This window comes from Sphaeramia orbicularis, chromosome 1 (assembly GCF_902148855.1).
Source record: "Sphaeramia orbicularis chromosome 1, fSphaOr1.1, whole genome shotgun sequence".
NCBI lineage: Eukaryota > Metazoa > Chordata > Actinopteri > Kurtiformes > Apogonidae > Sphaeramia > Sphaeramia orbicularis.
This window is the reverse complement of record NC_043957.1, coordinates 54,723,056-54,749,738: the sequence shown is the minus strand read 5'-3', so window position 1 is coordinate 54,749,738 and position 26,683 is coordinate 54,723,056. Positions and strand designations below refer to the sequence as shown.

Here is a 26,683-nt window from a genome sequence, read left to right as displayed (position 1 = left end):
TCAGTTGGTATATTAAAATGTTTCAAGCTTTGCTCTAAATAGTTTTAGCTTTTTTTAACCATGACATTTATCTTAGCATGAATATTAATGTTAAAGTAGGAAGGAAATAAAGCTGTTTAACAACCTCATGTTCAGTTCAGTGACCACAGAGGAGAGGCATCTGGACAAGAAAACACCCATTCCAGTAAGTTCAATTATTTACTGATTATCTGACGCTTTTTTAAAATGTATCTGTTAACATCTTTTAATTCATCTGAAGTCAGAGTCAGACAGTGAGATGAGAACAGCAACAACAATGAGTTTAACATCAGCAAGTGGATTTATCGTCTTCCTTCTCTCTGTTACAGGTACTGTAGATCTTTATTTACATGAACAGAATGATTTTTATTGTGAAAGTTACATATTAAAACTGTGTGAACAGCAAACCTCTGTCAATCATTCTGGTTTGTAATTGACTACAGTTTTTTTTTCCGTAGATGAGATCTGCAGCTTTCCAAAACTTAATGAGTTCTAACATGTGCTGGTTTGGTTAGAACCATTATCCGAAGCCATCTAAAAGTATTTTAATCAATAAATCACTCAAATGTACTTCATAACAAAACTGATGTATAGTGTGATGTAAAAAATGTTAAATCAGTTTTTGTGTTTCTCACATCTGTATAAATACAAGATTTCCTGTTTTATTTCTTACCATATTCTAGTGTTTTACTGTGCAATAGTTTGACTAAATTCAGGTTATTATTGGTCTGATGGCCACACACTAAATAAACTCCTCTTTTTTTCATCATAGCTGCTGTGAAAAGTTTCTAACACCTCTATGTTCTGCATTTCTGTTTTTTTCTTTGCATCCATCTGACCACAGAGTGAACAGAGGAAACAAACCAAGAACAGATCAGACTCAAACAATAATAACTATGGTGTTACTGATCATCTGATGGATTAAACAGATATGAGGATAAAGGGTTAAACATAATAAAACTTTAGGCATTTATGAGCTGAACACTACATTAATGTAATCTAACAGATGATTTATTAAAGGTTTTTGTCTGATATCTTTGAACAACTGCATTGTTTTTCAGTGATTATAGATTAAAGTGTCTGTTTTTGAGGTTCATCCAGTTTACCTTTATCTACAACCACAATGATGATCTTTTAATTGATTTATCCCTTGACTTCCATTTGTTTCTTAATTTGTTCTGTTGCAGTTTTTCAGGGTCAGAATGGCCGGTGAATCCGACTACCAGTGCACTGAACTGGGACACAGCAGACACGGACTGGAGGCTTTGGATTGTGGACGAGTCTGTTGTTCAAACAGCTTCAAACGATACTGGTAAGGTTTATTTCTCAGGCACATGGTTAATGGCTCACAAAAAGTCAACTTTAGAGATTAAAGTGATCTACAAAAGTTATGGATGTTAAAACACTAGCTACTGGTATGTTAACAACAAGCTAACAATAACATTTACGTCTTGTCTCCGAAACGCCGTTTCCTTGGTGGGTTGATAAAAGGCAGAACTGAACCCAGTAGTTAACAGAACCGTGTTCCAGTAGACAGGGTTATTGTCCACATTATGGAGAACATGTCAAATTAATGCACTGTTTCTTTGTTTTGTTCTTTACAGTTATTGTCCATGGACGAGGAGGCAGATTCACAGCAACAGCACCTGGATTTTTCTTCCCTTTTGTAAAGTTTTTAAAGCTTTTTTTTTTTATTATTTTTTTATTTGAGCCTATTTTTTTTTACTTCAGTGTGAATAAACCCATTTGAAATGCATAAAGTTCACTTTGTCCGTGTTTTCCTATGCCTCACTTAAACTTGGGTAACAATACTGTTCTGCTGACCTCACTAATTATCTGTTTACAGGCTATCGTTGTATTATGTTTCTACGTATGCAATATAGAAATCCACATATTTATGTTTATGACAAATGCCATAGAGTGAATATTTGTGTTTTTCGCCTGTGGATTGCAACAGGCTGTATACACAAGTGCAGCGCTTACTGCTGGTCGAGCGTCTCCCGAGTCCCGCACTAGATCCAATCACGTGATCACGTTTTACGACGACGTAATGACGCGGCTCTGATTTGGCTCCGCTTGGCTCTTGACCTATGAAAAAGCAAACCGGTTCTTCAGAGGCACCAGGTTGGAACCAGTTAAGCACTGGCTCTAGCACCGGCACCGAACTAGCACCGGGTTCTTTTTGGTGGAAAAGGGGTTTGTATTGAGACATGAGCAACATTCCTCCATGTCATGGACAGCACATAATTCCATATCATATTTACACAGTACTAAATCCCATTTAGAGGGCACAGGCTTTTAGAAATAGCCCAAAAATAGCCTAAAGTTCAATACAGTCTGTTATTCCTTAACAGGCCAAAAAAGCTGAGACACAATATAATAGACAGCTGTGGTCAGCTGAGCCTTCCCCTCAGTTTACATTCACTCATTTTGGAGAAAAGTTGATCATTGTTCATCCTTAAACATTAATATTATACATCATAGGTTGAAGATGATATTAGATTCTCATCTGATCAAATGGCTAATATAGTGGTGGGATTGTATGTCAGTGGAACTTGTACATAGATCATGGTTGGATTATCACACATTCTTGTTATATATGCTTTTATGGAAAATCTTTGGCTTTTCTAAGAAATTTAAAAACTGGATTAAATTCAATAGCTGAATAAATCTTTGTCAGGAACAGATGTCAGCTGCTTCCTGGGGGCTGTGCCCCCCCCCAAAGGTCTGATCCTAGAATCGCCCCTGTGGCAGAACAAGAATACACATTATAAAAGCAGAATTAACATTATGAAAACTCATGTCCTTTCCAAACTCCTCTTCTTGGCTAACATCTTTCCTACAACTGAGAAAACGATAATCCGACTTAATAAACAGTATGTAAATCTGGTTTGGGGAACCACCAGAGAGGTCACTAAGACAATATTATTGTTTAAAAGTAAAGAACTTAGTGGACTCAGTGCACTAGACCTCAGTCTCAAACTAACAATAGCCTTTATTAAGAATGTTTCCATGGGTATGTCAAGAAAAGCAATATGGATTGATGACCTGTCCACCTGGGAGAAAAAAAAAGGGCAGGGCAAGGAAAGGTCCATATTATAAGATCATATATGGTGGCATAAAGGAAAAGTATAATCATTTAAACACTGACTGGGTGAAGGGGACTTCAAAAGGGATCTACAAATGTAAAAGTGATTTTAAATGCGGTGGTTTGGTGGATTATAAATATGTGAATGATAATGAGTGATGATGAGTTTAACATCAGCAAGAGGATTTATCTTCTCCCTTCTCTCTGTTACAGGTACTGTAGATCTTTACTGACATTAATGGAATGATTTTTATTGTGAAAGTTATATATTAAAACTGTGTGAACAGCAAACATCTGTCAATCATTCTGGTTTGTAATTGACAACAGTTTTTTTTCCGTACATGAGATCTGCAGCTTTCCATAACTTAATGAGTTCGAACATGTGCTGGTTTGGTTAGAACCATTATCCTAAGCCATCTAAAAGTATTCTAATCAATAAATCACTCAAATGTACTTCAGAACAAAACTTTTCAACATCAGATATATAGTGTGATGTAAAAAATATTAGATCAGTTTTTGTTTTTCAACAGGGGAAAATTATGTCCTCTGCTCTCTGACATCCTATGGACGACAGCATCCCAGGTGTGGGATAAGGTGTAAACATCCCTCATCCCTGTTCGTGGTCCTTGAGGCCCGTTTTCTGATCCCTCTGGCCTCCCTAATCCAACGGTGGTACTTGTTCTGGTTCTTTAAATTGGCTTCAGAGTTTGGTTTCAACAGGTTCTATATGTAAAGTGTCATGATATAACTTTTGTTATGATTTGGCACGATATAAAATAGATTTTGATTTGATTTGTTGCTTTCTGATCAGATGACTTGGGCTTCTTCCCGGTCCATAATGTGGTTTTCCGTTCTGCCTTTTCTTTGGTTTTGTGTGTGTTCTGCCGACGTCTCTTCCTCACATTCTTTCTTGTGTTCATTTGTTCTTGTGCCAAATGCGCTTCCTGTTTCTCCAATGTAGGTCTTGTTACACAACAGGCAGAGTGTTTCGTAGATGATGTTGTGTTGGTTTTCTGAGGGCATTGTGTCTTTTGGATGGACCAGTAGTTGTCTCAGAGTGATATGTGGTTTAACTGGGGGGTGTGTGTGATATTTCCTCATTGCTCTAGTCTTTGTATGCGTTCTGTGGTGTCCTTGATGTATGAGAGTACGACCATGCTGATGTTTTTGGTTTTCTGTGTGTTCTTCTTCGTCTTTTTTACTTCCAGCTGCGTTTCTTTGAGATTAACCTGTTTTCTCAGTTTCTCTGTGGCCCATTGTGGATTGTGACAATTTGATAGCCCAGTTCTTATGTGTTTTTCCTCCTCTTCTGTGTCCTGTGGGTCCAAGACTATGGTCCATTCATATAATGTTCTGATCACTGACAGTTTATGCATGGTTGGGTGTTCTGAAGTCTATAACAAATAACTCTGTGAACTGAGACCTGAGTCCACTTCAGTCTGAAGTAAAACCTCAGTCCTTTGTCTCCATATGCGCCTTGTGGTCATTTTCCCTCCTTTACGCACAGCCTGTGTTCAGATTCAACATGTTACCCCGGAAATACAACCCCTCCCCACTGAAACTAACTAACTCCACCCTATTCAACCGTTGAGCCAATCACAGCTCGGGGCCTGCGCAGCTGGGTTTGCATGGAGTCTCTATAAATACAGTGGCTCTGCGCTTTGGAATCATTCGTTGCTTTTAAAAGAACACGATGCCTGAACCTGCAAAGTCCGCGCCCAAGAAGGGCTCCAAGAAAGCCGTGGCGAAAACCGCCGGCAAAGGAGGAAAGAAGAGGAGAAAGGGAAGGAAGGAGAGCTACGCCATCTACGTGTACAAGGTCCTGAAGCAGGTCCATCCCGACACCGGCATCTCCTCCAAGGCTATGAGCATCATGAACTCGTTCGTCAACGACATCTTTGAACGCATCGCCTCTGAGGCCTCTCGTCTGGCTCATTACAACAAGAGGTCCACCATCACCTCCAGGGAGATCCAGACCGGAGTGCGCCTCCTGCTGCCCGGTGAGCTGGCCAAACACGCCGTGTCTGAGGGCACCAAGGCCGTGACCAAGTACACCAGCTCCAAGTAAACCTCTGTGGTCCCAGACCTGAACCCAAAGGCTCTTTTAAGAGCCACCCACCAGATCTGAGAGATTAACTTCACTAGACTGGCAGTGTTTTTTTTTTTTTTAAGTTTTGTTTCATGAAACTTGTACCAACATATGCAACATGAAAATGCACACACTTGGAATATGCATACATGTCTATACACATAGATGTACAGACTTAGATCCTACACCTCACCCCCTTTTTTTTTTTTTTTTAAAGACATCCAGACTTAGGTCTATAATATTCCATGGGAGTGTCTGCGATTTGTCCAATGTTCTACATAGTTCAGTCAAAATGTTTATTACTGTCTATAAACTTACTTACATATACTTCTGTACAGCATCATATCGTACAGGCTAGGGGGAAAATATCACAAGAGTAACTGATGGAAGTGTGACACTGAAGCTTCAACACATGCTTCAAACCCTGAAAACGCATAGAATCACTGCCTCAAAGCTTCCTTTGGTGCACAAAAAACACGTGATCTATGACATTCAAAGCAGTAAATGCTTCATTACCTGAATTAATCACCTAACTGGTTTGTGGTCTGATCAGCGGTTTCAGCAGCTCTGCCTCATCACAACTGACTCAATTCAAAATCTGTTGGAAAAAAAAGTATCTCAGTATGCCATATTCTCCCAGCACTATCATCAATAACAAATTCATTAAATCTTTTTTCATAAATAGAACACGATAGGCAGTTCTAGTATGTGTGTGCATGAGATAATTTTCAAATCCAAAACATAATTAGGAATGGCATAATTTCCTGAGTCAGCCACAGCCGGTTTGAGAATCTTACAGTAAAAATCTATCATTTGGTAAAAACAACAGGTAAAACTATGGGTATTCCTGCTTTACACTCCACAGAAACTGAACAGGGTTAGATACAAATCAGGTACCATTTCCTCAGTACATTTTACTGAACTCCACGTCACAATGCAAGAAATCACCTGAAGCTCTCATTCATCCATGTGTCCATTAAGATCACTGAGCAATTAGCAACTGATGAACAAGTACAAAAGGGAGGACCAGAGGAATGGATGTATGCATGTATTTGATTCTGCTGATGTATTTCAATAATTCTAGGAGGGTCTTACCTTTGTAAGCTTGTTGTGATATGTATTATATTGTATTTTATGTAGCCTCTTATGTGTATATACAGACATTTTAGTCTTTATTCATCATCGGGAACATGGGTAATTGTCTATTTTTAGGAGTGAATGTATATATATATATATATATATATATATATATATATATATATACGGGTGGGGAAATATGTATATGGTTAAGTATAGATGGGTATGTTTGTGTTTTGTAATGCTTTGTAAAACCCCTTCAATTAAATCCGTTAAATCATTTTCTTTCAGGGGCCACATTCAGCCCAGTTTGACCTCCAGCGGGCCGGACCAGTCAAATAATATAATAGCCTATAAATAATGACAACTCCAAAATAACATTAAATTAGGAAAACATTTACATTTTACAAACTATCCAAAACAAAAAGATGTGAATAACCTGAAAAAACTGACATTTCTGAAGAAAAATAAATAAGAAAAATTTGATCCATATTATGCCTCAACTTATGATTTCTACATGTGCATTACAGATCAGATCTACCAAGACACAAAACCGGCAGAATATTGTTAAAATTGCACTTATTTTTCTTTAGACATTTCAGGTTGTTCATATTTGTTCAGGTTATTGACATTTTATTAACGGATATCAGAATTCAATGTTCTTAACAATAAATCAGAGAAAAAACTGGTGTTTTCATTATTTATAGACATGTCATTTTTTTCACATTAAACCAAGAACATTTGGAGTCATTATGTTATTATTTTCGAGTTTGACACCCTTGACTGTTCATATCTTCTGCAGTTTGTAAATTGATCCCACGGGCCAGATTGGAACCTTTGGTGGGCTGGTTTTGGCCCCCGGACCGTATGTTTGACACCTGTGAATTAAATAAAGGTTATTTTAAAAAGTAATTTCTAGGTCTCCTCTTACATGTTTAATCACTTATACTACAAATTGCCTCCATTTAGACAATATAACCATAAAAACCTCCACACTGTGCTGTAGTGGTTCTCTTCTCCACTAAAGCTGTGAATGAACCAAACAGAAGCAGGTCTTCTGTGTCCATGTGTTGGCTCTGAAAAGAGCCGTTGTGTTCAGTGGATGCTCAGTCTAAGCTCTCTCTCCGCGGATGCGTCTGGCCAGCTGGATGTCTTTGGGCATGATGGTGACCCTCTTGGCGTGGATGGCGCACAGGTTGGTGTCCTCGAACAGCCCCACCAGGTAAGCCTCGCTGGCCTCCTGCAGAGCCATGACGGCGGAGCTCTGGAAGCGCAGGTCGGTCTTGAAATCCTGAGCGATTTCTCGGACCAGCCGCTGGAAGGGCAGTTTGCGGATCAGCAGCTCGGTGGATTTCTGGTAACGGCGGATCTCCCGCAGAGCCACGGTACCGGGCCTGTAACGGTGAGGCTTCTTGACGCCGCCGGTGGCCGGGGCGCTTTTGCGGGCAGCCTTGGTGGCCAGCTGCTTCCTGGGGGCTTTACCTCCGGTGGATTTACGGGCGGTCTGCTTGGTTCTGGCCATGGTTGAACTTTTCTCTGTTTACAGAAGAAATGGAAGTGAGCAGCAGACAGAGGCTGGTTTTAACCCGTGGGTCTGCGGTGAAAACGGTGACGCAGTTCAGATCTTCGGCTCCTGATTGGTCAGACATTCGTCCAGCCCATCAGCCCCGCCCAGAGAAACAACTCCCGCCTCCATATCAGCTGCTGATTGGATAAAGTTTCTTTCAAACTACCCGCTCAAAGTCACAGTGGACAGCCCTGTGCGGGGCTGAGGAATACCCTTTTCTGATTGGTGGACACACACCATCGCGCGCTCAGCCGCAGCAGCAGTAGTATATAATGTAGAGCTGGTGGATCTGCGGACACTTCTGTTTGAGTCTAGACTTGAAAAGAAAACTAATCATGAGTGGACGAGGCAAAACCGGCGGTAAGGCCAGAGCTAAGGCCAAGAGCCGCTCCTCTCGTGCCGGGCTCCAGTTCCCCGTGGGCCGTGTCCACAGACTGCTCCGCAAAGGGAACTATGCCCAGCGGGTGGGTGCCGGAGCCCCTGTGTATCTGGCGGCTGTGCTGGAGTATCTGACCGCTGAGATCCTGGAGTTGGCGGGAAACGCCGCCCGTGACAACAAGAAAACTCGTATCATCCCCCGTCACCTGCAGCTGGCTGTCCGCAACGACGAGGAGCTCAACAAACTGCTGGGAGGAGTGACCATCGCCCAGGGAGGAGTCCTGCCCAACATCCAGGCGGTTCTGCTGCCCAAGAAGACCGAGAAGGCCGGCAAGGCCAAGTAGAAGTCCACACGGACCTAATGATCCAAAACCCAAAACGGCTCTTTTAAGAGCCACACACTCACTGAGAAAGAACACAACTCCTGTTATTAACAAATATGAACACACAACAGTAGTGTGTAGTTTTATATCAAATATCTCTAATTGCATTAGAGTTAATCATACGTCTAGTTTGAGTCACTTTATACATTTGTGTGTGAAACTAGTCACAGTGAAAGGAACAAACAAACATACGCTCCTAGAGTGTGAGTGTGTGTATGTGCAGTTTACACATCTAAGCACAAACCAGCAGAGTAAATACACAGAACTACCTATGGCCATACTAGAGGTTCACACACAAACAATAATTAACAATGGGGAAATTAAAATTAAAATATATGTGTGTGTGTGTGAAAACGTGAACCAACAGTCTTGTTTCATGTCTGTTGGACTAATGAGACTTCATTCAGAGCCATAAGATTAGATTTCTTTTCCTTTTTTTTTTTTTTTTTTAAAACAAAAGTGAAAACTTGTTCCAGTCTGACACGACAGATTTCAGACCAAACCTAGATCTACACAAAACAGAAAGAACAAACAGAAGTTCCGTTATTGAGTTTACAAACATGATTGTAAACTCCTTTGGCAGCTTTACAAGTAGAAGTATATTACTGCTAATAATTTTAGAGCCAATACAATATGTGTCACAGGTAAGACGTCTTATTGTAACAGATCATATATTCTTTTAGGGCAAGAGCTACATTCTACTTATCCATCTAAAACTGTCTTAGAAATAACAGCATTCCCATCTTCAGGATATATGTAATCTTTTTTTTATATATATATATAATTTATTTATTTATTTAAGTGGTTTATTGTTCTTATTTATCTATCTTTTTTTATTTATTTTGTTGTTTTTAATTGTATGGCTTTTTAATCTTTCTTGTATTTATTCTTTGATTTGGGTTTTATTTATTCTTCTGTATAGCCCTTTTTTTTCTTTTTTGTACAGTTTCTATGTCTTTAAATCTATTCTGTATTTTATTCTTCTATTTTGGTTTTAATTATTCTTCTGTACAGCTCTGGTCCACTGCAGTTGTTTTAAAGTGCTTTACAAATAAAGTTGGATTGGATTATTTGATTCACTTCTATTCCTTCTTCAATAAATAACTATTTCATCTTTTGTTGCATAAGCTCATTGTGTGAAAACATGTACAAACCCTCTGCTATAAGTGCTTTAATCCAAATAAACTGAAAATAAGATTTGACTCAGAGCCATTAGAATTTTTACAGAATAGTGAACAATAGTGTCAGTCTAATTTATAGTTTACTTTGATGAAATATAATATATTAAATCAATTATGAATAGAATATCAACAGTCTACTTCAAAAAAACTGAAATCCAGAATACTTATCAAATTGAATGATTGAGAAAAACAGATTTAACACTATGTGTTTGTTGAATAACTGGTTTTATCTGTGGTTTGATTATTAATACTATTGAAGGTGAATAATTTACAGCCCAGTCATCCAACCTGATTTATTTCAGAATCAGAATCAGCTTTATTGGCCAAGTATGTGAACACATACATGGAATTTGGCTTTGGTTTTTACATTGCTTTTCGACATGAACCCAGACAACATGTGGACCTAAACACAAAATAGACGAACAGTCCACTAGAGACAGACAACAATGGGTTGAGATTTACAGTGGATATTACAATGGAATATGTACAGAGTGCAAATTGGAGTGTGCAAACTGAAGTATTAATACAGTGAGTGGATATGTACAGGGGAAAAAAAAAAAAAAAAAAAAAAAAAAATATATACATATATATATATATATATATATATATATATATATATATATATATATATATATATATATATATCATTGTATTTCTGTTTGTTAACACCAGTATTTTTTAGTGCTGGTGCATTTCTTTTCTGTTGGGTTGTTTAATGAAACCCCAGGTATAGAAATGATGTCAATAATGTTTTATTTGTTTGTAAACTAGTGTACAGCTGTTGTCCATCAGCTGTATTAGTGAAGCCATTCCCTGTGTGTCCAGAGGAAGTGTCTCCTTACAGTAGTGGTGGGGGCTCTTAAAAGAGCCTTTGTTCAGTGGGGGTCCTGTCTCAGGCTGGGACTCTTCTTCTTCGGGGCTGCCTTCTTTGCCGGGGCCTTCTTGGTCGCTGCTTTGGCCTTGGCTGCCTTCTTTGCGGGGGCTTTCTTGGCTGCGGGGGCCTTTTTGGCCGCCTTCTTGGGGCTCTTAGCCGCCTTCTTGGGGCTCTTGGCTGCCTTCTTGGGGCTCTTGGCCGCCTTCTTGGCCGCTGCTGCGGGCTTCTTGGCCTTCTTCGGAGCCTTCTTGGCGGCTGGGGCCTTCTTGGCCGCCGCTGCCTTTTTTGGGCTTTTTTGCGGCTGCGGGTTTCTTGGTGCCGGCCTTCTTGGCTTTAGGAGCGGTTTTCTTTGTGGGCTTCTTGGCCTTGGTCTCGGTCTTCTTGCTCATCTTGACCGGAGGCCCCGGTCCCCTTGGTCTGGACCAGAGCCCCCTTCAGGACCAGTTTCTTGACCGCGGTCTTGACCCGGGCCTTGTTCTTGTCCACATCGTATCCTCCGGCGGCCAGAGCCTTCTTCAGGGTGGCCAGAGACACGCCGCTCCGCTCCTTAGAAGCGGACACGGCTTTGAGGATCAGGTCCCCGACACTGGGTCCGGCCATCTTGGGCTTGGACGCCTTCTTCTTGGCGGCTTTGGCCGGAGCCGCGGCGGGAGCTGGAGCTACTTCTGCCATAGTTGGACTTGGAGATGTCCGATCACACAAGTGTCTGACTAGACTGAAATGGAGCTCAGAGCACGGGATGGCCTTAAACACACCATGAGAACCGTGGAGACTCAATCTCTCTGTGTGTCCTTGGTCCAGTCAGGATGGTGGGATTCTTGTGTTTTCTCTTCACAGATAAAAGCCAATAAAACAGCTGCAGGTGAAGGACTGGAGGCTGACAGTGAACGGAGCCGATAGCGGACCTTTGTCTCTTCATGCTGGACTCATGTAGACCTCTGAGGATCCCTGGATTTAGTCTGAACCACCTCCAAACCTCACATATACACCCACATGGACAACACCCATCCACGGATTTTCACACTTACTCCCGTTATAAAATAACTTCAAATGTATCCAAACTCCACCAAACCTGTGGTCCAGTTGCTCAACATTCCTATTGAGAATCTCAAACTCTAAAACCGTATGTGTGATGAACATATTTGATAAAACTGAGGCTGTTTTGTCAACACCAAACACATTGACTTACAGCTCATATTAACAGAGGTCTGATCAGCTCTGCGCAGATGCACAGGCATCAGTCTGTTGTAGGGAATTTATTTTTCTAACGAATAGACACGGATCTATGAATGTGAAAATGACATAAGTCATCTGTGTCTGATGAATGAATAACAATTATATCTTTTTTTTTTTCTACAATAAGGTACCTTATTGCAAGGAGATGAGAGTGAGCATTAGACATTTATTCTATCTCTGCTCAGACTGCAGTTCTGTGGTGCAATGTTGTGTATTGTTTGTTTATTGCAATGTCTGTTGTTGGTAATTTAGTTTTCTTACTGGTGTATAAAAATAGTACCGAATTATTATTATTATTATTATTATTATTATTATTATTATTATTATTATTATTATTATTATTATCATTATTATTATTATTATTATAGCTACTGTTACTATTATTATTATAGCTACTGTTACTGTTACTATGTTCTTTCTTTTTGTCTGGTAATATTTCTTAAGTGTATATTTGGTGTTGTGCTGCTACTGGAACCATAATTCCCTCATGAGAAAAGTAGAAAACTATTTCATTCCAAGGCCGTATATCCCTGTTATTTTGTAAATTGTTCAGTTAGCCTAAAGATTAAGGCACAAGGGTTTGGGAAATTATTTGTATCTCATTTCGTCTAAGTCTTGATTAATAAATGGCATATTATCATTTCTGAATGACAACATGCATGCAAAAATGTTTCAATGTAAATAAACGATGGAAAAATACAATATCAGTAGTGGGTTAGACTATTTCTATGCATGTGACTTATGTTTATGACTCCTCGTTGTGAGAACATCATGATCTGTCCCAAGAAGCGCCTGAGCCCAGAGCAGTTTCTGTGACACCAAGACACAACATGTGCTACACACACAAACAGTTATGATCAATGTTGTATAGCAACAGAATACTGTACTCAACTATGTTTTGGGAAGATGTGTACTGTACTATTGTTTATTTTAATTTTTACTTCACTAACTCAATTATACATTTCTAGTGGCATACATTTTTAAATGCACAGTATTACTGCTCATTACAAAACATAAATTAAAATAAATTTGCTGTTTTCACCTCTTAGTTCTATCTGTAAATAGATCTTGCTCACTTCATAACTTTTTGAAAGTTTGTGAAATGCAGGTGGTGGAGCATATAGTCTAACTCAGGGGTGTCAAACTCATGTTAGTTCAGTTCCACATTCACCTAAATTTGATCTGAAGTGGGCCGAACCAGTAAAATAATAACAGAATAATATATATAAATGATGTCAACTCCAAACTTTTCTCTATGTTTTAGAGCGAAAAAAGTAAATTTACAATATAAAAAGGTTTACATCTACAAACTATCCTCTCAAACATTGTGAATAAGATTAACAAACTGAAAAAAAATGTGTAATTTTAATAATATGTTTCAGTTTATAATTTACGTTATATATAATTTACAGATCTCAGTGGATCTACAAATACACAAAACATTTATCAACAGGTGGAATATTTAAACATTTCAGCTTATTCACCTTTTTTTCAAAATTATACTTTGTTTTAGTGTAAATACATGAAAATGTTTGCACTGTTACGCCCCGGCCTAGGGGTTCACCAGGGCGAACATAATAGGCTCAACTTTTGTCCCCTCCCAGCTCCCAAGCACACACGTCAGTCAAAAACTAAGATTCACAATATATATTATCAGTATCTTGTTCAACTAAGGAAGGGTTAGGGGAGGGAGCGGCTAAAACAACAAACAAAATATCTTCTTTTACAATTTACTAACTTACCTAACCAAAATAAATGCAAGAAATAAAATACAGAAAACTTACCTAACTACCTAACAAAAACAGGAGAAAAGGTGTAAACAAAAGAGCCGACCTCCCCTACCAGAAAAAGGTTCAATTTAACAAAACTGTTTACAACTACAAACAATCAGATTTTTCCAGGATCGAAGACTGACGGTCACACAACGAACACAGGGTTGGGAGCTGACAGGAGGCAAGAGCGAGCAAGGATGGGAGCTCCAGGGCCATCTTTAAAGGGCCGGGCAATCATGCTCCACCAATCAGAAACCTGCAACAAACGGAAACAAAAGGGGCACAGCACACCTACAGGACGGGGGGAAAACACACACACACACACACACTCTAAACAGAAAACACATACATATAAATAGACAAATTATGACCCAGGGTCATAACATGCACCTACAAAGAGAAAAATTTGGAGTTAGGATTATTTATAAATTATTGGGTAGTATTTTACAGATCTGAACCATTTGAGATTGAATTGATCTGAACGTGGAACCTGAACTAAGATGATTGTTACTATCTTCAGTATAATTTTAGCATTTCACAAATTCATCCCAAGGGCCGGACTGGACCCTTTGGCGCCCGGATTTGGCCCCTGGGCTGCATGATTGACACCTGTGGTCTAACTCCAGCTGAAGTTCATCTTTCAGATCTAGTGGGTGGCTCTTAAAAGAGCCTTTGAGTTCAGGTCTAGGACCACAAGGGTTTACTTGGAGCTGGTGTACTTGGTCACGGCCTTGGTGCCCTCAGACACGGCGTGTTTGGCCAGCTCACCGGGCAGCAGGAGGCGCACTCCGGTCTGGATCTCCCTGGAGGTGATGGTGGATCTCTTGTTGTAATGAGCCAGACGAGAGGCCTCAGAGGCGATGCGTTCAAAGATGTCGTTGACGAACGAGTTCATGATGCTCATAGCCTTAGAGGAGATGCCGGTGTCGGGGTGGACCTGCTTCAGGACCTTGTACACGTAAATGGCGTAGCTCTCCCTCCTGGTCTTTCTCTTCTTCTTTCCTCCTTTGCCGGCAGCCTTGGTCACGGCTTTCTTGGAGCCCTTCTTGGGCGCAGACTTTGCTGGTTCAGGCATCGTTTACCTTCAACAGTAACGAATGAAGTCAGAGTTCAGAGCCACAGTCCTTATACAGACTCCATGCAAACCCAGCTGCACAGGCCCTGAGCTGTGATTGGCTCAACGGTTCAACGGGTGGGAGGGTGTCAGTGGGGAGGGTTGTGTTTCCATGGCAACATGTTGAATCTGAACACAGACTGTGCGTAAAGGAGGGAAAACGACCACAAGGCGCATATGGAGACAAAGGACTGAGGTTTCTCCTTTGGACTGAGGTCAGGTGGACTCTGGTCTCAGAGCAGGAGCATGAACCAAAGAGTGTGTGAACTGAGGCCAAAGTGGGTCATCTGATCAACACAAAATACACTATGGTCATTCAGTAAATTCATGTGTAGTTTCTTTGTTCATTATTTAATCATCATCCATTCACACCTGAATCTGAATCCTTTATTAATCCCAAGGGGACACTTTTGAAAAGTGAAATAAACACAAGATGAAAAATTGTTTTCTGTCGGTTTGATTGAACCATTCAATGTGTTTATTGTTTTTCACAGGATTATATTGTTATCAAACTGGAACATTTATTTCACACATTTGCAATATTTGATTGTTTCTCATTGTAATAAACAGTAAATCAGCTCTTATCGGAAACAAGAAAACATTCAGGTGTGTATCATATTTTTACATCCTTTTGTTTCCACATAAAAGAGGAGGACCACTGTCTAAAATAATTATTCCACACAGTTTTATGTCAATTGCTTTGTATAATCATAAGACCTAATATCATAAGTTCATTTTACTGAATACCAAGTTGATTTAAATTGTAAACTTTTGCAATACAAATGGCTTTGTTTAATCATTCAACTTACTATGTTGTAATGTGGATGAAAGGTAGGCAGGACATTAGCTCAATGTAATTTACTAGTACAGGAAGTTCTTTAAATTTGCCTTAGTATTAAGATTTCCATTGTACAATACCATTTAAGATGGACAGGAAACCTATTGTTCTTCCTATGGCTCTGACTCATGGTGTAGCTCTGCAAAAATATAAAAACTAATACAGAAAGGCCAATAAACACTAACATACACATATTAAGTTAAAATTAACACTAACACCACACTGAACCCCTGCACAGAAAAAGAACACATTTTCAACGACATACCCAATACCCACAATGCAATGCAGAGATAAAAAGGTGTGGCCATGACTAAAACTTAGTGATTTAAATCCATTCAACTTCAACTTTTTTGTACTTTCAACTATGTCTACAAATTAGTAGAATATACTTCACATTTTATAGTAATGTCATAAAACTTAAATCATTTAAGTACATTGTAATTTAAGCATTTTAGTAAATACAAATTCCGGGCTTACAGTGGATGCATACACATGAGAAAGTCATTCTTTACCTGGTGTGTGGGTGGCCCTTAAAAAGGCCTTTGACTGGTTGGTAGTATTATAGGATATTTAATGTCTGAATCTGTACAGAGTGCAGCCCTGTCTCTTCAGAGCATAAACCACATCCATGGCGGTTACCGTCTTCTCCTCCGTGGGTCTCCTCATAGATCAGACCAGAGATACACTTTACTCCACCATGTCGGGCCAGATGGCAGATAGCGGGCTTGGCGATGCCCTGGATGTTGTCCCGGAGGACTTTACGGTGACGTTTGGTGCTCCTTTCCCTTTCCCTTTCCCTTTTTTTTTTTTTTTTTTTTTTTTTTTAAGTAGACTTTTATATAGTTGAAGGAGATTTTAGAAAGTATTACACAACACACAAACACACCCATCTATACTTAATAACCATATGCATATTTATTTTATTTTATCTATCTATCTATCTATCTATCTATCTATCTATCTATCTATCTATCTATCTATCTATCTATCTATCTATCTATCTATCTATCTATCTATCTATCTATCTATCTATCTATCTATCTATCTATCTATCTATCTATCTATCTATCTATCTAATAATTTAAGAATTTAATTAATTTTATTTTGCACATCATAAAACAGCAAGAGAGGAAAAAAAAACAAACAAACAAACATTCAAACAAGTAATATCATTGTTCAGGAGAGGTTAGAAGCCAAAAAAGTGAATACCTTGCCGGAAATGAACAATACACAGAGGAAAAAAAAAAGAAAAAAAAAAAAAAAAAAAAAAAAAAATACAATATAACTGAATTAATAAACTAAAGTAAAAACAATAAAAATGCAAATCACATTACAATTAATCAATTCAAATGATATACAGCCTTACCTTTTTTCATGAATTAGAGTAAATATAAATAAAAATAAAGTATCTGTATATACACTCACACACATATTAATATACACAAACACATATGTTTGCAATAACAAATGCATACGCGCTGACACTATTATGTATACATGTCTACATACATACACGCACATACACACATATATACATATACAAACATACATACCTACATACACTTTTTTCCCTCTTTTTTATATGAGAAAAAAAAACTTAGAAGTCTATAATAGTCCATGGGAATGGCTGTAATCTGTCCAAAGTTCTTCTTCTACGTAATTCAGTCAGAATATGTTTGAACACTGTGTCACTGTCTATAAGATTCTAATTAATGATCATTACACATCTTGTTTTCCAAAGTTTGACCGAAATAATGCTAATTGTTAACTGGAAGAGTCTTTGTTGATTTGATGGCATTTTTTGTTCTAGGAGTCAGTCATGACACAACAGTAGCTAATGTTTTTTTAAGAAGATCCAAACAGCTTGGGCTCTGTAACAGTCAATGAGGATGAGTTCCTGGGTTTCATCCTCTCCACAGTTTATCATTGGACATACTTTGGTTGTTACACAACTTCAGGAAACCAAGGCTCTGGCTGGGAGTCCTCCTGGCCACCTCCTTTACCAAGTCCTTTACCTCTCTTCCTGCAACCGTTAGAATATAACTAGGAAAAGGGAGGCAGGGGCTATTCGTCTTCTATTGATTTCCATGGAATGTCCTTGTGTTCTCTTTAGTGTATTAGCACCACTGAGTGGACAATAACAAGGATAAATGTAGCAGATTGTTGAGTGTCGAGCTCTTTATTTGTGTAGATAGATAGATAGATAGATAGATAGATAGATAGATAGATAGATAGATAGATAGATAGATAGATAGATAGATAGGTTTCATTCGCTGTCCATGGTTCTGAAGTGTCTCTAGCAGGGAAAAAAATAGGACAATAAAAGTGTATTTAAAAATAAAGTACATTGAAATCATTAATAAAGCAAGATATTAGGTGATGTAAAAGTAGTCATTGAAAACAAGCTCAAAAGACAAAAAAAGGCTCAAGTATGAATATACAGGCAGAGACCCTGACACATAGAGAAGGTCAGAGGAAAACCAGTTAATGTCCAACATTCATCTCTTTAATCCAAGAATCAGAAAAAAACAGGTGCCAGCACAGTCAAGAAATATAAGGCAGGCAAAAGTACAAGACCAAAACCATCCAATCCATTACAGGCAATGTCAGTACAAAAGAACACTGGGGAAACACAAGGGACACAGGAAGACATCGAGTATATATACATGGGATAACAAGACCTAGATGAACCACATCAAGCAATCAGGTGAGGTGGGAATGTAAGGAAAGTAAAACCAAAATGCAGAACAATTAATAGGTTTTCTGTGTACATGGATATATGGTAGTTTTATTTCTTATATCAAACTGGGTTTCTGTATTTCAAACAGCAGAAATGTTTGTAATACGATATATGACTTTTTATTGACCTTATTTCTCAAAAAAAAAAAAAAAAGTGCCACTGAGTGGACAATAACAGGGATAAATGTAGCTGATCTTTGAGTGTCAAGCTCTTTGTGACCGTTTTCTCTATAAACATTAATACAATAATCATTCGCTGTCCGAGGTCCTGAAGTATCTCTAACAGGGACAAGTTTATTTGTATGGCACCATTTATACACAAGGCACGTCAAAGGGCTTTACAAAGATATGGACATACATAGCACAGACTCAGCCTAGTTTAACTAGACTTTGGTTGAACTGATCTAAGATTATGTTAGTCTGGCAAATCAATTTTTGTACATTCTAGATGATCATCACATTGTGATTTTTGTACTTTTAGCGAAGTACAGGCACTTGATATTCCTACAACACCGAATATAATGTAATTCTATTGCATTTCAAGACCATTTTAAAAGCAGGTTTTGGGTGTTTTTTTGTAAAATATGCACAAATATAAATACAGGTTTTAAAATTCAAATGTTTAGTGAAAAAAGACAAATTATAATGACAATAGAGGTATAGTCATGTAAAATAACATTGTAAGATCAAGAAAAGTGCATAATATTACAATAATTGTCAAATTTCCCAGATGATGTGAACACAGCACTCTGAGCTGAGGCACTCAAAGCTTCATTATGTTAAATCACCTCTTAATTCCTATTTTATTTTCATAGAAATAAGGTAGCTTTACTCTGACTTATCAGCATATTATGGCTTTGTGTGTGTGTGTGTGTGTGTGTGTGTGTGTGTGTGTGCGTGCAGGGGGTGGGGTGTGTGTGTGTGTGTGTGTGTGTGGGGGGGGGGGGGTTGGGGGTATGTAATACAATGGGTGTACTCACAACATGGCTTTTTATCAAAACATTCCAACTTCAGCTTCAAATATTTTAACTTTTTCTCTAAATATGCCAACTTTTTTCTTAATGGTGATCTGAGCCTGAAGCTGAGTCTCTACAACATTAAAGCTTCTCAACTGGTGGCTTGTGGCCCTAAAGTAAAACCATGTTCACTATGTGATGTCACTTGTATTTGACTAATGAACAGGATGCTGGCAGTTGCCATGGAAACACCATCATTTGTCCGACTGGACTGACTGACCCACTGACATGACTTCTGATAAACCTGTCGGGTTCAATTTTTTCTCTCTACATATTTGAGTTATTATTTATGACTTGTATTATCTATACTTGTATGTTATTGTATAACCTTTTTTTTATGGCTGCCGTATTGTCATATTGTTTTATTGTGAAGAAGATTAAACCTGAGATGAAGACTGAACAATCTGTTCAAGACCAGATTTACGTTTTGTTGTAGGTAAACTATCACAGCACTTAACAAATCTGACAGAAGAACAATGGACAACTGTAAAACATGCTCTGAGATACCTTAAAGGTACAAGTGAAAAGGAGTTGTGTTTCAGAAAGTGTAAAAATGAGAATCTGAGACTACAGGCCAACAGTGATGCAGATTGGGCCACAGATTTAACAGACAGGCAAAGTACAACTGGTTATTGTGTGAGTTTAAATGAGAATGGACCTCTAACCTCATGGAGAACCAAAAAGCAAGCCACAGTTGCACTGTCAACATGAGAAGCAGAGTACATGGCCTTAGCAGCGACAGTTCAAGAGTGTATGTACCTGGTGCAGCTGTTACAAGGCATTGACAGCCACTAACATGCAACATCAATGATTTTTGAGGACAATCAAGGGACAATAGCTTTAGCAAAGAACCCTGTAAACAGACAGATGGAAACACATAGATATTAAGTATAATTCCATAACATTAACAGTTAATGATGGAAAAATCAGTTTTGTTTTGTTTTTTTTTAACTTGTCTTGTCCAACATCAAAACAGTAGAATGGTAGTCTGGCTTCCTTTTGGTGCTGAAAAAAATTTAACTTTGAATTTGAAAAGTCTTTTTGAACTGCTGTCCTACAGACCAAATGTTTGCAAGTTTGCAAAGTTTATGTTTAATGAGTGGACATGTATTATGTACATAATGTAAGGTAAAACCTTAAAATGTTTGTTCTAGACTTAACAATGTGAGAGCAAGTGAGGCTGTTGACATAAAATGTATGATTATATGCTCTCAATTGAATTTGAAAGTGTAATATGTTATGCTTGATGCAGCCACTGAGAGGCGCTGTTATACAGTGAGGTATGTGTTCATCACGCATGTCTAAATAAATGCGCTCCTAGTTTGACAAAGATAAATGTCTGACGGACTATTTTAACTCTGTCCAATTTAAGCCATTTTTACTGGGTACACAAGATAGACAAGATACTGCGTAATCAACTCCTGCTAACAATGTGCATAAAGGATTTTATTAGGAGTTACTCCAAGAGACAAGGTCAGCTCCATCTCACCCTGTGATCAATCAAAATATGTTTAAAATGTGCAAGGAAATAAGAGGGAAACATCTGCAAGTGAAGACTGTGAACAACAGAAAACACACTGTTTTCAGAGTACTGTAGTATACTTTTCTTAGAAGGGTGATGTGCAAAAGGATTGTTTTGATTGTGTTGTCAAACAAATGAGTAGTTATGTAAACTTTAAAAAAAAAAAATTGTATTGGTACATGTAAGCATATATATATATATATATATATATATATATATATATATATATATATATATAGATATAGATATAGATATAGATAGATATATATAGAGATATATATACATAATTTATTTATTAACACCTACAGTTTTTTAAGAAATAAACTAGTCAAAGAATTGCAAGGAGAATGATGATGATTTAAAATGTGTGAAATAATTGCTGCATGCACTGTCCATCATGTGTGAAATTGAGTGTGTGTGGGAAACATACATTTTTTAAAAAAGAAAATATTAAGGTAACAAATTGTCAGCTTAGGAGAGTTGACTTAAAAAAAAAAAAACAAAAAAAAAAAACAAAAAAAACAAAGAACACTCAAGATATAAAGGTGTAAAATAGAGTAAGGCTGTCTTTCAAAAAAAAATGCTGCACCTGGGTTGAAGGTATCGATGTAGACCACTGAAAACACTTTCACCGTGTTATAAAGACAGTGAGGCTGGCTGACAAGAGAACAACAGGGGACACCTGGCCATGCCCAGGAACAGTCCTGGCACATGCTCAGACATGTGTCTTGGTCTGTTATCATTCAGGATAAACAAAACTGCCTGCTTATAGTATGATTTATTGGTGTAAGATGATATCAGGGCCCATGAGGATTGGTCGTATTATAATGGTGTCCATTCAGTAATCCAATGAAAAATGACCGACAGGCGTGGAAATAGCCTTTAGACAAGTATAAAAGAGGAAAACCCAACCTATCTGGTCAGAGCTTTTCTGGTGTTCTTTGATGTCACTGCTCTCAGATTTGTTGTCGACAATAAATCATGGTTGCTTTGAATGCTGACTTCTGCAGATTTTTTTGAAGACCAGTTAGAGTTTTCTGGTCGACAGAACAAAGTCCAGTCATTAACTTTTAGACCCTTTTGATCTGGGACACCTGTTCTACATCCTTGCTGGCACAGTCAAAGCCTGTACCCAGAGTGCTCTGCATCCGGATAACTGCTGGGGTTCTGTTGCATGTCACTGCATGGAAAGGCTTCACTCGAGGTAGGTTCCTGAGCCATCTGATGTGCCTTTGGAACAAATCATTTAAATATGCCAGAACAGGACAGAACAGAACAGCACTTCACTGTCCTGAATACATGAAGCAGAAATGACTTTGACTGTATAAATAAAAGTATACAATAGAAGTATACGGTATCCTTGATATATACAACTGAATGATGCTCTTTGATTTTCTCGTCTATGAAATCACTGATGCTTTTTCTGTTATCTAGAACTTTGATGTTGCAATAGTCCATGGACGTTTTTAGCCCATTTTTGGGGGTGCTGAAGCACCCCTGAATTCATTCCCAGCACCCCTGAAATATTTTAAGGTTGCTGAAATGTTTCTCTTTTCTTGTTTACTTTATGTTTATTCTTAACATGCTAGAAAAATGTCAAAACCATCTACAGTACATGGTTGAAACATAATATTTTAACAACAAAAATATAGCAATCCCCCCACCGTGTCTCGAAAATGGTCTGATCCACCCCATCCCTCCCCCATTTCCCTGACGCAAACTCTGAGTGTTCCACCTGTATAAAGCAGTGTGCAGGTGCTGCCTTCCAGAGTTGAGATACAGTAGTGGTGTAAGTACCTGGTTTAAACCAGGATATGCCAACACATTATTGTCATCACTAGTCCCTATTTTTGCTGCATTGAAATGCAGATCACTGTTTATGTTATTAGGTAGTATTTAGCTGATGTTTTTTCTATCTAGGAAACGTTCCGTGTGGTTCAGTCCACCTCTGTCGTCGGTTTGAATTGGATTGAGAGAAGCTGCTGTTGTGTCTGTGCATGTGTTCAGATTAAAGACAAGGTGCTACTGACTTTATCTGACTGACTAACTGACTAGATGACCATTAACTCCTATTGTGTGTGTGTGTGTGTGTGTGTGTGTGTGTGTGTGTGTGTGTGTTGACTTGCTATATCAAAATGGAGGATTGTCTTCCACCAGAAATTAGGTTTAGGGTATATTTCTTTTATGATTCCCGTCCATTCCTTTTACTGTGGCTCACCATTTAAATAACTTTTATCATGCCTGTCTTTTATTTATCTATTTTATTTTTGATAGTTTATGTGTATGAGATAAAGAGTATGTCAAGTCTGTCACCAGAGTTAATTGTTAATTATATACTACCTGTTCTTGTATGGAAAAAAAAAAATTAAGTTTGCCATGTACCAAGCCTTAAAAAGTTCAATAAAAACTTGAATTTCAAAAAGAAAAAAAAAAAAAAACTTTTATCAGATTTGATGGTTTAGTCACAGAGTTTCTCATACCCAAAAGATGTGGGAATGATGGTCTGAGATTGCATTAAAATGTACTAAATAGTGAAATTTCTCTTGCCTGGCCAGCCAGCACTCTGGGTGCTCAGCACCCCTAAACCTCTGATCCTAGAATCGCCCCTGCAGTAGTCTCTGGACAAAATGTCCATCACTGATGTATCTGTGGACAATGAAGTTATAAAGTAACAAAACAGGCATTTGTCAGTGTACACTTACACACCAATCATTTCTCAAGCTCATCCCAAGTCGTCGATGCATGGTCAGAGCCCCGTAGCGGCACTATTTGACGCAGGGGGTACCCCGAGGGCGGCCTGATAGAACTGCATGTAAATCCCTCAGCGTCGTTTACTGGCAAGAGGAGACATGCCAATGTGCGTGCGTTGCCATCCTATGGAGAGGTTAACTGAATGTTAACTGAATATAGGATAGGGTAGCATAGGATAAAACACAAAATGACTAAATATCATCTTGAATGCATATGTTACAGTGATTACAGTGAAACACACGTTTGGCTTGTATTAGCCCATAGCCAATTTTTTGTTATCATTATTATTATTATTATTATTATTATTATTATTATTTATTACCTCCGCCGAGTGAAACGGTGGAGGTAAAATGTTCATGTTTACGCCTCCTCATCAGGATCCTGGAAGCGCTGTTTCGGATGTGCTGGAGCCTCTAGAGCACAGGTGTTAAACATGTGGCCCGGGGGCCAAATCTGGCCCACCAAAGGATCCAGTCTGGCCCTTAGGATGGATTTGTGAAATACAAAAATGACACTGAAGATAATAGCACTCGCGGATGTCAAAATCATTTTAATTCAGATTCCATATACAGACCAATTAGATATCAAGTGGGTCAGACCAGTAAAATACTATCAAATGAAACCTATAAATAATGAAAACAGCAAATTTTCTCTTTGTTTTAGTATAAAAAAGTAAAATTACATGAAAATGTTTATATTAAAAAACTGTTATTTTACAAAAAATGTGAATAACCTGAAATGTCTTAAGATAAATAAATGCAATTTTACCAATATGCTGCCTGTTATTAAATGTTTTGTGTATTTATAATTGCAATATAAGTAATAATGCATATGTGTAAAGGATAAACTGATAATCTGAGGCAGAATATTGTTAATATTGCAGTTGTTTTCATAAGACATTTCCAGTTGTTCATGTTATTCCAATTTTTGTAGATGTTAACGTTATCGTAATTTAATTTTACTTTTTTTGCCGTAATTATTTTACTGGTCTGGCCCTCTTGAGATCATATTGGACTGAATGTGGCCCCTGGACAAAAATGAGTTTGACACCCCTGCTATAGAGGCTCCTGCCAGGGATCCCAAAGAGAGGTGCGTTGAAGTAGTCCAACCTGGAAGAGACAAAGGCATGGACAAGCTGCTCTGCAGCACGGAGGGAGAGGGAAGGGTGTGGTTTGGCGATGTTGGGGGGGTGGCAGAAGGAATTTTTGCCCATTTGGGTCATCCAGGTTTGGTTTCACCTCATGATAACCAGCCCAACTGCTCTTTTACTAGTAGCCCCTGACTTTATAGAGATATGTTGCTGCCATCAAATTCCACATTACCGGATTACATTTTATTTTTTATTTGAATTGTACATTTTCTCATTTAAATCATTTGATGCATTTTGTGTGTTCTACTGTGAAATGAAATATGGATATATGAGATATGCAAATTATTTCATTTGGATTTTATTGACATTTCATACAACAATGAAGAGTGTTCAGGTTGCACTTGCATGTTACTGAGGCAGACAGTGAGAAGCAGAAGTTTGTATTTATTTCCAACACCTGGGAGATTCATTGTTTCATTGTATCATTGTAAAAACTGGTTAGTCGAGTTCTTTTTTTTTTTTTTCTCCATTAACTGTACAACCTTCCGCTAACAAGATGTACAGTGTTACTCTCAGACAGGAGCCCTTAAAGGTAAGAGCCTCATGGTTTGGCTCTATACTCAATGGCTTATTGCAAGTGCAAGGTTTTTGGTTTAAATGTCATTATGCCAAGAAATACTACTACTACTACTACTACTACTACTAATTATTATTATTATTATTATTATTATTATTATTATTATTATTATTATTATTATTATTAGCAGTAGTAGTAGTAGTAGTAGTAGTAGTAGTAGTAATAAAACCTAATCTTCTGAAAAGTGAGTTTGTATTGAACTACATGTACAAACCATGGTTTTCTTGTCATATAACTGTATACAATATAACTTTTGAAGTTGTGTGAAAATTTAAGTATGAAGTTTCATTTATTTTCTGTGCAGATCTCCTTCACACAGTCTCAACTTTGACATCATCTCATGGATAAAATCCTTCCTCGGTATAGATCAGCTTTTGGTTTATTAAGTGACAAGCTGTTGGAATTTTGAGCCCTCCAGTTGAGTAACTTGATCTTTTTTTCTCCCAATGATGAAAATTAGGATATGTTTGTACCAGTGTTGGAGAGACTTAAACTACATGTAGTGGAACTACATAGTTATACTACATTTTGCTTTAACTTGCTGGTAGTTAAACTACATTCATATTTTGTGCCACATCAAATAGTTCAGCTACTTTTGAAATTTTTAAAATTTATTTTATTACTTTTATTTAACCAGTAAAACCTCATTGAGATTAAAAATCTCTTTTCCAACAGTGTCCTGGCCAAGACGGGCAGCAGTACATGAAATAGTTACAAACAGACACAAACTTTAAAACATAAAAACGAAAACGTTTTTTAAAAACTGTTTTTTTGATCACATAATAGCTTGCTACACTATGTTGCAAATAAACATTATTTTTAGACATTATTTAGTCTATATAATGTATATTATTATGGACAGAGGCAGAAAAGCCAGGTGTAGATTACTGCACAAAGTGAGACTTTTATTTTCCTTGGTCAGGATATGTACAGTCAGTCCAGCTTGGATTTACAAGGCTGACAATTAAAACTGAACAAACAAGAACTCAAACTATGAATTATGAAAGAGCTGCAGCATCTGAAACTGACCACAATGAACATTTGGCAGATAAACAGAACCACAGTGCTTCAGTTTCAGATCCAGAGTTTGTCTTTTATATATTGTGATTGTCTCTCTCAACTCACCATATATATATATATATATATATATATATATATATATATATATATATATATATATATATATATATATATATTTTTTTTTTTTTTTTTATCAATTACTTGAAATTTCAGGTGACCCCATTTGAATTCCAGGTGACCCCACATGGGGTCCTGACCCCAAGTTTGAAAAACACTGCCCTATCTGAAACACC

General features: G+C 37.9%; 4 protein-coding genes and 1 pseudogene across 5 annotated transcripts; 2 read left to right on the top strand and 3 right to left on the bottom strand.

The window, feature by feature from the left end:
* Positions 1 to 4,798: 4,798 nt before the first annotated feature.
* On the top strand, positions 4,799 to 5,222 carry LOC115425151 (histone H2B-like). Its single transcript, XM_030142521.1, has one exon. The coding sequence runs from the start codon at positions 4,800 to 4,802 to the stop codon at positions 5,172 to 5,174; it is 375 nt and encodes a 124-aa protein (XP_029998381.1). The 5' UTR covers position 4,799; the 3' UTR covers positions 5,175 to 5,222.
* A 2,016-nt stretch (positions 5,223 to 7,238) lies between these two features.
* LOC115425078 (histone H3) lies at positions 7,239 to 7,907 on the bottom strand. Its single transcript, XM_030142445.1, has one exon. The coding sequence runs from the start codon at positions 7,792 to 7,794 to the stop codon at positions 7,384 to 7,386; it is 411 nt and encodes a 136-aa protein (XP_029998305.1). The 5' UTR covers positions 7,795 to 7,907; the 3' UTR covers positions 7,239 to 7,383.
* A 163-nt stretch (positions 7,908 to 8,070) lies between these two features.
* LOC115425110 (histone H2A) lies at positions 8,071 to 18,103 on the top strand. Of its 2 annotated transcripts, XM_030142476.1 has the most exons (2): positions 8,152 to 8,516; positions 18,065 to 18,103. In XM_030142476.1, exons 1-2 carry the CDS (start codon positions 8,175 to 8,177, stop codon positions 18,101 to 18,103), a joined length of 381 nt encoding a protein of 126 aa, XP_029998336.1. In that variant the 5' UTR covers positions 8,152 to 8,174. The 2 variants fall into 2 exon arrangements, with proteins under 2 accessions (XP_029998327.1, XP_029998336.1); XM_030142467.1 differs by lacking the exon at positions 18,065 to 18,103 and having other exon boundaries at positions 8,071 to 8,628.
* Positions 10,604 to 11,352, bottom strand: LOC115424988 (histone H1-like; annotated as a pseudogene).
* LOC115425168 (histone H2B 1/2-like) lies at positions 14,288 to 14,859 on the bottom strand. Its single transcript, XM_030142544.1, has one exon. It carries the CDS (start codon positions 14,736 to 14,738, stop codon positions 14,364 to 14,366), a length of 375 nt encoding a protein of 124 aa, XP_029998404.1. The 5' UTR covers positions 14,739 to 14,859; the 3' UTR covers positions 14,288 to 14,363.
* Positions 18,104 to 26,683: the final 8,580 nt, after the last annotated feature.

Bases quoted from the DNA above. Each gene is read 5' to 3' on its own strand.
- LOC115425151 (XM_030142521.1), top strand. From the start codon at position 4,800: ATGCCTGAACCTGCAAAGTCCGCGCCCAAGAAGGGCTCCAAGAAAGCC.
- LOC115425078 (XM_030142445.1), bottom strand. From the start codon at position 7,794: ATGGCCAGAACCAAGCAGACCGCCCGTAAATCCACCGGAGGTAAAGCC.
- LOC115425110 (XM_030142467.1), top strand. From the start codon at position 8,175: ATGAGTGGACGAGGCAAAACCGGCGGTAAGGCCAGAGCTAAGGCCAAG.
- LOC115425168 (XM_030142544.1), bottom strand. From the start codon at position 14,738: ATGCCTGAACCAGCAAAGTCTGCGCCCAAGAAGGGCTCCAAGAAAGCC.